At 40.6% G+C, this 14,122-nt stretch overlaps 1 protein-coding gene across 1 annotated transcript; it reads left to right on the top strand.

Annotated features, from left to right (window-relative positions):
• Positions 1 to 822: 822 nt before the first annotated feature.
• Positions 823 to 5,136, top strand: LOC104276554 (tyrosine-protein kinase SYK; the record flags this gene model as incomplete). The annotated part of the gene is made up of 5 exons (XM_009872926.1): positions 823 to 1,032; positions 1,485 to 1,674; positions 3,023 to 3,163; positions 3,401 to 3,513; positions 5,064 to 5,136. Coding segments are annotated over 5 exons (727 nt in total), but the record flags the coding sequence as incomplete, so codon positions are not given.
• Positions 5,137 to 14,122: the final 8,986 nt, after the last annotated feature.

Raw genomic sequence — 14,122 nt, 5'->3', positions numbered from 1 at the left:
AGTCCACGGCACAACACAGCTTGGGGTCGTCAGCAAAGCTACTGAGGGTGCGCTCAGTGCCATCGTCTATGTTGCTGACAAAGATGTTGAACAGCACTGGACCCAGAACAGACCCCTGAGGAACTCCACTTGTCACTGGCCATTTTCTTAGTAAAATACATTTTCTTAGTAAAATGTTATCAATTGTTTTTCAAATGCGTGGGCTGATTATGTATGCACTTTCCCCACTAGAAGCTGGAGGCATTTCTTTAACCAAGATTTTCAGAGCCTAGAAGAATTTTTGTTTTTCCAGTACAGTCTGAGGGGATTTGAAGGGCTCTGGTCCCAACTGATGTCTTTGCTAAGCTTGTTTCACACAAGCTCTGTCAATCTCATCAGTCACTCTTTCACTTTGTTGTGTGAGCTGAAGGTTGCAGGAGTCTCAAGATTTCAGAGAGCTGCACTGGTCACTTGCAATGCTGTGTGTTCTAGCCTCCACCCTTCCCACAAACACCTCAGTGCTTAGAAAGCCTTTCTAAGCATTCTTACCAGAACAGACAAGGACATTTTACTTGTTAGATTTGTTTTCAGTCTTGTTATGATGTTTTTATGACTACTTATAATTTTCTCAGGCTCTTTCTAGTCTCTCTCCTTTGCTTAGCTGTCTTCTGAGCACTTCATAGAGACATGTTCCTGTTACAGTAATTTTTTTTTTTCTCTGAATGTCAGTTCTGTCTTTTGTCACAGTTTGTGCTGAGCGCATAGAAACATCAGATGAAGGTTGTGTGCATTTGCATAAAGATTTTTCATCAACTCATCCCAGAACTGGATTCTTTTTTGCAGGGGTGCCAAACCAGTGGCTGTAAAAATTCTTAAGAATGAGAGTAATGATCCAGCCATAAAGGATGAATTACTGAGGGAAGCAAATGTAATGCAGCAACTGGATAACCCATATATAGTCCGAATGATAGGCATATGTGAAGCTGAAGCCTGGATGTTGGTAATGGAAATGGCTGAGCTTGGGCCATTGAACAAATTTTTGCAAAAAAATAGGTATGTAAGCTTTGACTTAATTTCATATAATTCATCCAAAGAGGAAAAGAAGATATCATTCCTTTTTCCTTTTTTTTTTTTTTCTCTCTAAGGGAAATTTTAAATTGATGTGTTGTTAACGTAATAATTAACAATTATAGTTACTCTTCCCTGGGACACAATTATCTTGTGTGTGTCTCTTAACTGTCAAATATTTCTGTTAAAATAATGCATTTTGAATAAATCAAAGAATTTTCACATATCCTTCAATCACTCTTCTATTGATATGATCACACATCATCTTGCTTGGGACATTCTTATGCTGCCTGTTCTAATTAAAGCTTAGCTAAACATAAGTGGATCAGGTTTCTAGTGTGACATAGGAAGTTCATAGTGAAGATTTATATTTGAACTCCATGAAGCACTATGAAAGTGAACTGCTGACCTCTTAAAAATTCAATTATGATTTTCAGACATGTCACAGAGAAGAATATAACAGAGCTGGTACATCAAGTTTCCATGGGGATGAAATACCTGGAGGAGAATAACTTTGTTCATAGGGATCTGGCTGCAAGGAATGTGCTATTAGTCACCCAACATTATGCCAAAATTAGTGACTTCGGACTTTCTAAAGCTCTTAGTGCTGATGAAAGTTATTATAAGGTAAGGTCTGCACAAAACCTGAAAGCTGTACAGTAGAATAGCTTAATAATGTTATTTTCAGTCGAAGTGTGGTTAGCTTTAAAAGTTGAAAATTAGAAATAATACGTATCATTATTATTTATAGCCTGATAGTAGGCCACTAATTTTCAAAATACCTAATAAGCATTAAGAGATGTGTAGGGAGGAAGGAGCTAGTTCCTTCTTTTATTAACATACTTCTTCCATTTGCTCTTGGTAAACCTGTCATTAGAAGGTTAAATTTATGGTGGAAATAATATACTTCCTTATATAAAAGGGGGAAGACGTCTTTGTTGCAGATAGGAACTTTCGGGCACTTGGTTTTTCAGCATGTGTGAGGGAAATTTAGGCTAGTGATCTATATTGTTGACTAACAGAACTGAACTTGGGGAGATTTTTGAAAGAACACTATTGTTAACGATAATTTGATCTAAGCAGAATTTGTTTAGCTTGGTTTTAAATTCATTGGATCTCTGTACAGCTAAAGGGACTGGAATAACTGCCACATTTAATAACGTAAAAACATCCATGGAAGATAAAGGCTTTAATTGTGTCCGCATCTTTTTTTCTGATATATTGCTCTTGCAGTTCAAATTACTTCTTCCTTCGGCCTATTCCCTTTCATCAGCTGTTTAAAACTAATAAGCCAGACCATGTCAGCATATTTTCTAAGGGAATAGTAACTGCTGCCAGGAAAAGCAGTAGCATCTTAAATCACTGCCACTAGGCTATCCAGAGCTAGCAGTCAGAGGTTTGAGAATTGCTAGCAAAGGCCCATTGCCTTTTCCACCCCACAAAATGCAGTGGAGTCCTTTTGGTAGATCTAGCACTGTACTGGGATAGCTTGACATTTGCATGGTTGTAGCACAGTGTTACGGCATAATTTAATCAAACTTCAGTTTGCCACAATGTGATCTCTGTGCTTTGAGAAGGAGCATCAACTTCAAGTAATAATGAGACTCAGTGTAACTAGGTGCTCATCTCTTACCCTCCATGGTGAACCTAGATGATAAATCTTGTTTTAAAGAACAACTTTCAGTTAAATGCTATGAAAACCATGACTGCAGGTCATTTAGCTAAGCTTTGCTTTACTGTAGGTTTCATTTCAGTGCTTTATTTTGAAAGTGGAAGATTAGGAACAATTTTGTTACACTTCTGAAGAAGCTGCTACCCATTCTCTCTAACACCAATTGCATCAGAAGCGTTGTGGTACTTAGTACAAATGTGTGCAGGTCTAAGTTAACTTGGCTTATATAAATTCCGTTGTTATTTGCTGCTTACCACTGTCTTCAGTCTGCTTTGTTTTCCTTTCTGTTATGATTTATTTTAGGCACAAAGTCATGGAAAATGGCCAGTCAAGTGGTATGCTCCAGAATGCATGAATTTCTACAAGTTTTCTAGCAAAAGTGATGTCTGGAGCTTTGGGGTGTTAATGTGGGAAGCTTTCTCTTACGGTCAAAAACCATATAAGGTGAGTAGTTCTACCTGGCAATTTTTTATGTGTAAAAATTCGGAGAAAATTTGAACTGATGCCTTTTCTTACCTAAAAAGGGTTATTGCAGGCCAAAGCAGGTCTTTGTGCCCCATCTGTTTGCAACAAATGGGTCAAAGGATAGCCCAAAAATCAACTCAAGGCTTCTGTTTTATACTAGCATGTGTGCTATAATCATCTGCAGCTTGGATGACTGTTCTGGTCACCCTGTTTCAGGGAATGAAAGGTGGCGAAGTTGCACAAATGATTGAAAGAGGAGAACGAATGGAACGTCCTGAAGTCTGTCCAACAGAAGTCTATGATCTAATGAAATTGTGTTGGACATACAAGTGAGTGTGATATGATGCCCTTTCTTTTATTAGAAGTATATCATAACCTACTTAGTTACTAGCCAGTAAAAGCCACGGGGGGTGGGTAGTTTAAAATACATCGTTGCAGCTGGTGTTGTCTTACAAACAGCCTCCAAACTACAGAATCAGTTGTATTTTAAAATGAAAATTATTTGAGTTGTTTGAGTGTACAAGAGCCTGGTTTTACACAGCTGATTTTTCTGGAACAGTTATATACAAAAAATAGGATATCATAAAAAACTGTTCCACAAGAAGATCAGTTGGATGTATTTTGAAAAGAAAATATGAAACTTACCAAATATTTTTGTTTCATTTTGGATTGTGTTTTGTTTAATTTTAATTTTCAAGACATTTTCTTTACTGAAATTTCAAAATCATATTGCCAAATTATTCGACAATTATTTTGACCTATTTTTCTCTTATTTCTGAATATATTCAGATTGGATACCACATTGACTTCCTGTAAGTGGGAGGCAAAACATCTTTTCAGATCATAACTAATATGTCAGAAACACTTTTTCTGACTGACAACAACTCAGAAGTTAGAATTACAAAATATAGAGAAGAAAAAGAGAGTTTTCCTGATACTCCATTTTTAACTAGTATCTTGCAAAAAAATATTTAAAATATTTTATGATTTATCATTTTAAACTACTCTCTTGAAGGTACTTTTAGCTGTAGGAAGGTCTCCATAAGGCACCCAAAGTCTCCTATGTGTCAACTGTTCTTCCTTCACAATCTGGAGAATAAGTGTGTCCAAAAAAGTCTCTAGAATCCATTTAAAGAGCTGTGGTATTTTTAGGTACCTTGCTCCTTTGTTAGTTTTATTACACCTAGTACTCCAGAAAGAATGTGGAGGCATAGAATTATTTCTGCCCTTTGGGTTGACTCAAAGAATGCCGTAACAGTTCTAGAGTAAAAGGGATCATTTTTTGTCATGATTAATAAGCAGATCATGTAATACAGCTTTTTGTTTGTACTCAAATAGCTATTATATTGGGAAGAACAAGAATAAAATTTAAAATGGAGGCTCAAGTCAAGCAGTGTAACTATCTGAAAATATAATGTATTACTGTGTTTGTTGTCAGTTTGTGTTCTCCCAAATCAATGAGTTCCAGATAGAGTACAGCCATATAGTATGTGCATAGGCTCCTCTCAGTGGTGCTAAGCCACTCTGTATGACTGTAGTACCCATTAAAAGGCAGATATTGCACTGTAAATACTTTTTTCTCCAGATCATTGGTCAAGTAAATTAAGTGGAAAATGAAATGGAGCTGATATACCATCTCTTCTTGTAGTCCCTTTACCAACCAGAAAGTAACAGGCGTGATAGTAAATCCACTTACTGGAATCTCTGTAGTGATGTTTGCTGCTTGTTATTAATTTTGTGCCATTGTTTCGGTAGCCCTAAAATACTATGAGCAACTTTAAATGAGCTGTCAGTGAGGTAAAGTCCCAAGCGTTGCAGGGCCCATGCACCTTGCCAGCTTTCTCCTTCCTGTGCAGTGATACTTGTCATCTTTCCACAGTGTGGATGACCGACCAGGATTTGTTGCGGTTGAGCTGAGATTGCGTAACTACTATTATGACATATCCCACTAGCAGCATGAAGAACAACAGCTTCCTTGCCTCCAGCCAGCACCCTCTGAGAAGAAATTCAATTTCCGCAGCCAAGCAACTTTATACTTTGATTTTTATACTGCCACTTTCACCCTGCAAAGCTCAGAGCTAAGCCCTGTGTCTGCAGGGTTGCCTTTTCTTGCCTTCTGCGCAATATCCAGCCCCAAAAATAGTGTTGGGAAGTGGAGAGGCCCCAAAGTGAGTAGCGAGGACGTCAGAGCAGATGCTTATATTTTTGCTACATTCCATTTCATTTTATTTGCAGCTTTATTGGCATTACATTTTATGGTCATGGAAAACCTCTTTAATGCCTTTCAGGCCTCTTCCTCTCTTGTATTTGACTGTGGATTGAAATTTAGATTCTCAGTATTCTTAGCACTCAAATGCACTAAGATCAGCTTACCCCCTCCCTAAGGAAAAATAGCATAAACGTTTCTCACTGTGAAAGTGTGTCAGTCATCTTGAAAGACAGCAGTTGGTTTTACACCCAAGCCCCTTTGAAACTGAATCATATTCTTCCCAGTACTAATGGAGGCAGAGGAGAATGCTGGGAGACGTGTGACCAACTTGTCTTAGTCCTCATCTCTTGTAAAAGCCCAGCTGTCTCTCAGGGAGGTGTAGGGGTTTCTCCTGGTGAAACCTGGGAACTCAAGAGCTTGCTCACATCCTGGAACAAAACATATCAGCACCTAAGACAATGATTCTGGGTTTTAACATAAACTCCACCACCGCACTGCTGAAAAGACAGCTGTACAGTGAAAAGTGACAAAGCAGCACTTTTGTTTCTCTGTGCTGTTTCATCCTTCTCTAGAGATATCTTTTCCATGTATTTCTTTGGGTATACCAAACCTTCTCATGGTGTGTTGTGAGCAACAATCATTTATATCTCTTTTCAAACCTTCCTTGAAAACCATTTGTGAGAATTCACCACAGCTTATCACATCTAATGGTAAATTCAACCCTAGCTCAAATATTTTAAAACAGACATAAGGACATCAAGTTTACTTTTGACCATTCCTAAATATTAGTATTTGTGCTGTTATTAATCCCTGTGAGCATCTCAGGAAAAGATATTTATCTTATCACTGTTTTGTGATGCACTGTGCATCTCTATTGATGTGCAAGCATAGCAGTGGTAATAACAAATAATGTAATCAGCTTCTGATTCTGTTTTTACCCTTATGCTTTGTTTGTTCAGTCTCATTTTAAGTATTACGTATGTCAAAATTTCTATCACTTCTATCACTTCACTTTACTGGCATTTCAGTATATCTCAGGAGTCTACATATTTTGCATCTGCTAGATATAGAGATTTTAGAAGGCTATAAATAATAAGATTTAGAGTTATATATATTTACTGCATATGGCTGGTTAGAACATATTTAATTGTGTGAACAGGGATGGAGTGATGTATTTTTCTCTTGCAAAGAAACTGTGGGCAATTACAGGAAGAAAGTGAAATAACGTTCATAAAAGAGGTTATTATAAACAAATGTAGGAGTTACTGTATTTTTTTTCTTTTTACTAAGTTTATGGTCTATTTTTCAAAAAATACGTGGTGATTTTTGGTAGTTTAATCTTGGGTGTCCAGTGCAAGATACTTCAGAAAGCACATGCCACAGAAAGATACTGAGTGCAATAGACCGTGTTTCAAATGTGACCAGTGTGACTTATATTAAAGATGATTTATTTTTTGTTTTTAAGAAACAGTTTTCTACAAGAACAGCTTGCGTATAAGTTAGCCATAGTTATCTGTAGGTGTTTTGTCACTTTGATAATGTTGCAGAGAAATTGTTAGCTCTACATGTGCGATTAGTACATTCATGGGGATATTAGTTATAAACAAATTGCACAAATCTCTGGTAGCCAGTGGGTGACAGTACTCAATTCTCCTGATATATATATATATATATATCTTAAAAAGTGTTATCTGATGCAACAAAACTGGAGGGAAATTTCTTCTCCTGTTCTGAGTGAATGTCGCTTTCTGATGTTACTTGATTACTTTTAACTTCACTATTATGTAATAAAAGTTTACAATGAGAATATAAAGTATTGTGAAATAAATGGATTAGGTTTTAAAATTGAAATTAAAGACATTGTTTTACAAAACATGCTTTTTTTTAACAAGAATCCTTTCATATCTAACTGCTTTCTAAAAAATGCTGATGCTATACAAAGCATGTTTATTTACTGAATTACTGTGGACATTGTAGTTGATAGAGATTCCTCTATTGAAACTGAAAGGTACTTGACACAATAGATAAGCCCACTGAAGCCTGGGCTCGTTTCGTATCTATTCAGGACTAGCAGGAAAATCTCCCAAAAATATACGTGTTGTTATTATAACTAAGCCTTTCCAAGATACTGCTTCTCAACAATACTGTGCTGGATCTGGAAGGTTAGAAGTGTCAGAAGGCAGTGCAGCATGTCAGCTATCCAAGGATTTCTGCATTACAGGTGTCAGCTATGCAGGTTTTAAGTAACAATCTACCAAATGGATCCTCCCTTAAAGTTGCAGGCAACTGTTCTAGGTATTCTGAAATAACTGTCTTTCAGTTAGCTTCTCCTGCAGGCTCAAGTCTTTAGGAAAGCAAAAGCTGGACGTGACAATGTGAATCTGAACAGTAAAAAACAAAGGATGAAAGGTAGACAACTGGTCGGTTCTTACCTTTGGGGCAGTCAGTCAGTGACTGACTTACACTACTGCTCTGGCTGTTTTCCTCCATGATTGTATTTTTTCTGGCCTACTTGTTCCCTCTTCCCACTTGTGGAACTGCATCATCAACTAATATGAAGGGGCTTTTGTCTTTTGTCTAAGGTTCGTTGTCTTTGGTTTTAGATTGACTTGCATCAGAAGTGCCACTTGGCAGTGTAGCCCCACAACTAAGCTCACAGCAGAGTTAAGGGGTAGCAAATTGCAGTGTGGAGGAAGGGAGGCTGACATGAGTAACTCAGAGAGAGAGAGGAGCCAGTGAGAACACGTTAAACAGGTTTTTCAGTGAAGGAGAGCACAGTGCAATGACAGCTTTAGTTAGGGGCAAACGTACAGAACCGTGGAATGTTTTCAGAGTGTGGGAGACCATGCACCTTTTCCCATAAACACCCACTCCTTAAAAACCAATCCCCATCTGCTTCAAATACTATACAAAAAGGGGACTTTAAATCAGCCAATGAAAAATACCTGTAATTTTCACACCTGAAATCCACACAGTCAGAACTGCAAGTTTGCTACAGAGTGTGCCTGCCAGCAGCCCGAGCCCCTGGGTTGTGCAGCCCAGGAGCTGTATGTCCTGGCCCTGACGGGAGGTGGCAATACTCGAACGCTGATAGACTAATGCACTTCTGTGAGCATTTGTGGCACTCTGCCTTCCACCCTGGCTGTTGCTGTGCCTCTGTGGTACCGAGGAACTTATTCTTCGGTTTGCTGCTTACTGCAAATGAAAGTTCCACGTGAGGACGGTCATCAGTGATTTATACCGTGAATGGTTAACTGTGAGCGATTAACAAAGACTTCTGAGACTCTGTGTTGCCTTGTCTTTTCAGTAATACCAGGCAGTGGGGGATTGCAGGCAAAAAGATACATGTAGAAGGGAGTGAGAGTGGCATCTGGGTTGAATAACACAGGGGAACATTAAGCCAGCAATTATAATTACCACCCTAAGTTCAGTAAGGACAGAAAGCCTATAAGTCACACAGAAAAAGAAGAAAAAATATAAGAAAGAGTGCACCATCTGATCCTTGACAGTGAAGAAAACCAGCAAGGAAGAAAAACAGTATCAAACTTAAAGTGATTCCAGACTTGGAGAAGAACTACTTCAAGAGTTGGTACCACCATTCCCCAGCAGCATGTCCCAGTGCTACACACCATGGTGTAACAGGAGACAGCGGCACAACTGCATTTGGGCCCCAGCAAGACTCTACAGCTGAATGCCTCCTGCTAGAATTACAGACAGCTGGGACTGACACACAAACACCTTCGCTGTGCCAGCCAGGTAACCTGTGAAAGTTTGCAACTGGAAAAGGAGATGAGGAATGAGGGTGCAGCATGCAAAGTGGATGGGGAAAAGATTATCTCCTATTAGATTGATTAATAGTGCTGGAAGGAATCAGGGATCAGTGCTGGGTCCAGTTTTGTTCGATATCTTCATCAACAACCTGGATGAGGGGACAGAGTGCACCCTCAGCAAGTTCACTGATGATACGAAACTGGGAGGGGTGGCTGACACCCAGGAAGGCTGTGCTGCACAGGCTGGAGAGCTGTGCAGAGGGGACCTTCATGAAGTTCAATAAGGACAAGTATAGAGTCCTACATCTAAGAAGGAATAACACCAGGCACCAGGACAGATTAGGGGACGTCCTGCTGGAAAGCAGCCCCATGGAGAAAGACCTTGGAGTCCTAGTGGTCAGTGAGTTGTCCATGGGACAGCAGTGTGCCCTTGTAGCCAAGGAGGCCAATGGTATCCTGGGGTGCACTGAGAAAAGTGTGTCCAGTAGGTCTAGGGAGGTTCTCCCCTCCCTCTGCTCTGCCCTGGTGAGACCACACCTGGAACACTGTGTCCAGTTTTGGGCTCCCCAAGTAGAGAGATACAGGGACCTACTGAAGAGACTCCAACAGAGAGCTACGAAGATAATTAATGGACTTGAACATCTCTCCTATGAGAGACTGAGAAAACTGAGGCTGTTTAGCCTTGATAGGAGACGGCTGAGGGGGGACCTTATTAACGTATGCAAATATCTGAGGGGTGAGTGTCAAGAGGAAGAAGACAATCTTTTCTCAGTGGTGCCCAGTAATAGAACAAGGAATAATGGGTTTAAGTTAGAACATAGGAAGTTCCACCTCAACATGAGGAAAAAATTTCTTTACTATGAGGGTGACAGAGCACTGGCACAGGCTGCCCAGAGAGGTTGTGGAGTCTTCTTCTCTGGAGACTTTCAAAACCCACCTGGACGCGTTCCTGTGTGGCTGGCCTAGGGGATCCTGCTCTTGCAGGGGGGTTGGACTAGATGATCTCTAGAAGTTGCTTCCAACCCATAACCTTCTATGAATCTATGAAGGAAGAGACGAGCCTATGGTATACACATCCTCCTTCAGGGCTTTGTGTTACATCATGGATTTCTGTGAAACAACAGTCAGAGTGATGTAGCACAAACTCGACTGAAAACAACAGTCCTGCAAGTACCCAGAGCTGTCTGAGCCAGGCTAGCACTATGCATCAATCTCCAAATGGTTATTTTTTTCTTTTCTGTCATATATGTGTTAATTGAGGTGAATACCCTCTGGGTTCCTTGGCGTATAATTAATTCTGCACCGAGTATAACCACTCCTTCCCTGAGGCAGTGGAGATGTGCACATTTCTTGATAACCAGAGAAGCAGGGGAAACAAGAGGCAGCTTGGGAAGGAATTAAAATTCATAACTTCAAACATAAATAACACTTGGATGACCACTCCAGTGTAAATGTGCTCATATCAATTCACCACATCTGTCCACCATGCAAATGCCGTATACTGACAGGTTAAGAGCCTGTTAGGTCCAGGCCTTGCTGAACTGTAGCAAAGTGCTCCTGGAGGAGTCCTGCTGCCATGCGGGTGCAGGTACAGCTGCCTGCTTGGCACGCACCGTGCAACAGCGGGTCGATAAGCTGCATGCCAGGCTCCCTGTGCCTCTGACATGTGAGAAATAAAACCTGCAGCAACAACAACAACAGCAACAAAAAAGTAGAATTTTTGCAAAGAAGGGTTCAATACCACAGAAAATAGTGTGGGCCACCAGCCCATGCTGCAGCAGAAGCATTACTTTGCAGGATACTCTCTTGTATGTCTCACTGCTTTGGCAGCAGCCAGTTGCTGCATTGACAGCAACTTGTCCCGCACTGTTGAAGTGAAATTGTGCTGATTTCAGCAACAGCAACAGTGCCCAGACAGTAACTGCATGCCTAAGAGGCGGAACAGGTAGCAGAGGCATTTTATAGCTGTCCCTTGCACAGTTTGAAGACTTTGCACACGTGCTTGTGTGGTTTCTTGTCATTCTTTCCTACTCGTGTTGAGTAACACCCTGGCCTCCTGCCTCATTTCTTACTGCGCGGCCATTGTAACTGTATCTTCAGATCTTACTTTGTGCAGATTTCATCATTATCAAATTTTTTCTATGTGACTGGTGTATCAGGTCCTACCTCCAGTACCCTGAAGCAATGATGAACTGGCAGAGAATTACTAGTGCTGGTCTTGAGTCATATTTCTAGAAGATGGCCAGGAAACTGGATGGAAGGTAATGCTGCAGGGGGCAGGGATATATCAAAAGACACACTGGAGAAACAAGCTCCCTGAGCTTACCAAAGAGCAGATATTTTTTCCACTCTACTTTGGAACAGTTGTAAATTGACTGTTTGGCTTTGTTTGATGCTTCTTGTCCTAACAGATGCCTAATTAGGAGCCAATGCTTCCCTGTTTTTCTGCAGTAATGACACACCTTAGCCTTAACTGGGTATAAACACCTAGATTATCCATGTCATTTTGTTTCAGCAAGATTTCCGTTGTTGCCAGTAAATCCCTAAACTGCGATATCAGTATCTATGTAGCTACATTTCTCTTCTAGCAGTTTCCATGGGCCTCATTCTTCTGTCTACTATGTAAATACGTGCATAAATTGCAACAGGAGGACCGTCAACCAGCCCTCTCCCAAAGCCCTCATTCTTCCTCTGACAGTCAGAGGATGACACAGAGAAGTAATGTGCAATAAACTTTGACCACCACCTGGAGGAAGGCTCCTAATCTCTCTCTTCCAGCACGACTGATTTGCTGGATAATATGACCTTTTTAAGAGAGAAAATACAAAAATGGTACAGATATTTAGTATCAGATGACGGTAACAAGACAACACACACACATACCTCGCACTGTGGAGCTACTTTAATTTTACTATGCAATGCACTAGAGCATAAACTATTTCTATTTCTATTTTTATTTTATTTTTGCAAATGTGTTGTTGACTCTGTCATGTCTTTGACTGTTTTTAAATATTACATCCACTGGTATCTCTGCTTCCCCAGGGGCATGCAGTAATTGTAGCTGCTGTAGGAAGTGAACATGGCATTCCTCATCTTTGTGTGATTTCTACTCATAAGCACTAGGCATGACAAGTAGTGTTGGTGCTGGAGTAATACACAAGTTAGATTACAGGATGAGGCACAGATTGAATCATTCTCAGAAATTCACCCTCCAGTGTCACATTGTACCTGAGTTAATGCGAGCCAGAACTCACACACTGCACAAGTACAGAGCTCTCACTTTGTTCCCAAAGCTCTCACAGCTTTTTCCATGCCAACTATATACATATATATATTAAAAAACCACCAACAACTAACAACACAATACATTCCTGTGTTTGTTTGCAGAGCTGTCTGTGGACGATTTCTTGAGTTGCTTAATTACAAGGAAGCTGGGCCGTGAACAACGTAATACACTCAAGGTTTGCTTGGTTATTTAGGGCAGTCCTTGTCTTCCCCCAGAATGAAAAGGTCCCAAGGTGTTTGAAGTGTAGCTAGGAGGAATGAAATGAAGACATCAGAGGCCACAGAAAGCCTGGACTACTGATACAGCCATGAGACTGCTGGTACACACATCTTTTACTGGAAAACTCAGTTATTTGATGGCAGTATGCTGCTGGCACCAAGAAGCTGGAACAGCTTTTAAATTACTGCCCATCATGCATTTATAAGCATTTAGGGGTGAGAGGTGTAAAAATGCTGGGAGAACCTCAAACCTGTACCTTTGATTACACCGTAACACACACCAGCCATGCTCCCCACATTGTGCTGTTCTGTGGGGAAGCAATCAATCAGCCTTTCATCCTGGGAAGACCAAGGGACTATGACTTATAAAGCAAAACACAGAATACTGTTAAAGACCCGTGTCCAGGTCTGGGGCACCATCACACAGTCCTGGAGCCTCTCAGTCATGTTTTTTGCAGGAGCACCTCAAGAGCAACAGGATGAGTAGAGCCACATCAGGAACTAAGAGAAAGCATCATGAAGAGCAATCGTAGCTCTGAAATACTAATATTGGTTGCAATTACCTGCTGACAGTATTGAAACAGGGAATGCTATGCCACCAAAAGCAGAAGTATGGGAGAATGTTCTGTCATTGTTTTATTAAGTGCATTAGCTTTTCTTTTTTGTACAACATCATAGTATATCTTAATTTACAGGTGCCTTGCTTAAATTGTTTTACCAGGCTTAATGTACCAAGACAGCATTACTGAGGACAGCCACCTTGAGTATGTGTTTTAAAGATCTGAGTTATACAAAAAGTTAAAAAAGCAAGCATAAGAACCTTTGGGTTTGGTGTTTTGGGTGTTTTTATGTATGTTCCAGTGCTATTATTTCCACTTTACTATATCCCATTCCTACTGTCTTGGGCAAAGAAGCAGCATTGCATCTGAATTTCACAGTTCATTTTATTGCCAGCTATAATGAACTTTAAATGATCAATTCTGGTATTGAGAAATAAAGACACGTTGGGAAAGTACATCAGCTTCCCCCTAGACACTTCTCCTGCCCTCTTCCTGGTCTCCTGTCCCCTCAGTGCCTTCACAGAGCCCATGGATGATGCAGGAGTTTCCAGTCAACCACTGTGATTCCTCTTCTTTTGCTGATCATTGTTTCTCACTGCACTGCTCTGGTGTGGTCTCCACCAGCCCCAGTCCCTCTGGAGTCATACCTCCTCCAGTGTGTTCTGTGTGCCTGTCCCTGCTCAGAGTTTGTGGTTGGTTTTGGTGGGTTTTTTGCTCCAGCACTTGCTGGTGGCATCTCTTTTCTGCAGCCCTGCTGAGGCTGTGGGCCAGTACAGGGTGGTCTGTGAACTGCTGCTCGCAGGTCACACCTGCAGCCTTCAGCTACCAAGACCCTGCCAAATGCACCTGGTAAGCTTTCTGTAGGACTTTCTGCCACATATCCAAGAGTCACCAA

The sequence above is a fragment of the Apaloderma vittatum genome, unplaced genomic scaffold (genome assembly GCF_000703405.1).
Source record: "Apaloderma vittatum isolate BGI_N311 unplaced genomic scaffold, ASM70340v1 scaffold407, whole genome shotgun sequence".
Lineage (NCBI taxonomy): Eukaryota > Metazoa > Chordata > Aves > Trogoniformes > Trogonidae > Apaloderma > Apaloderma vittatum.
Note: the sequence above shows the minus strand (reverse complement) of the source record. Positions and strands in the feature narration are given on the sequence as shown.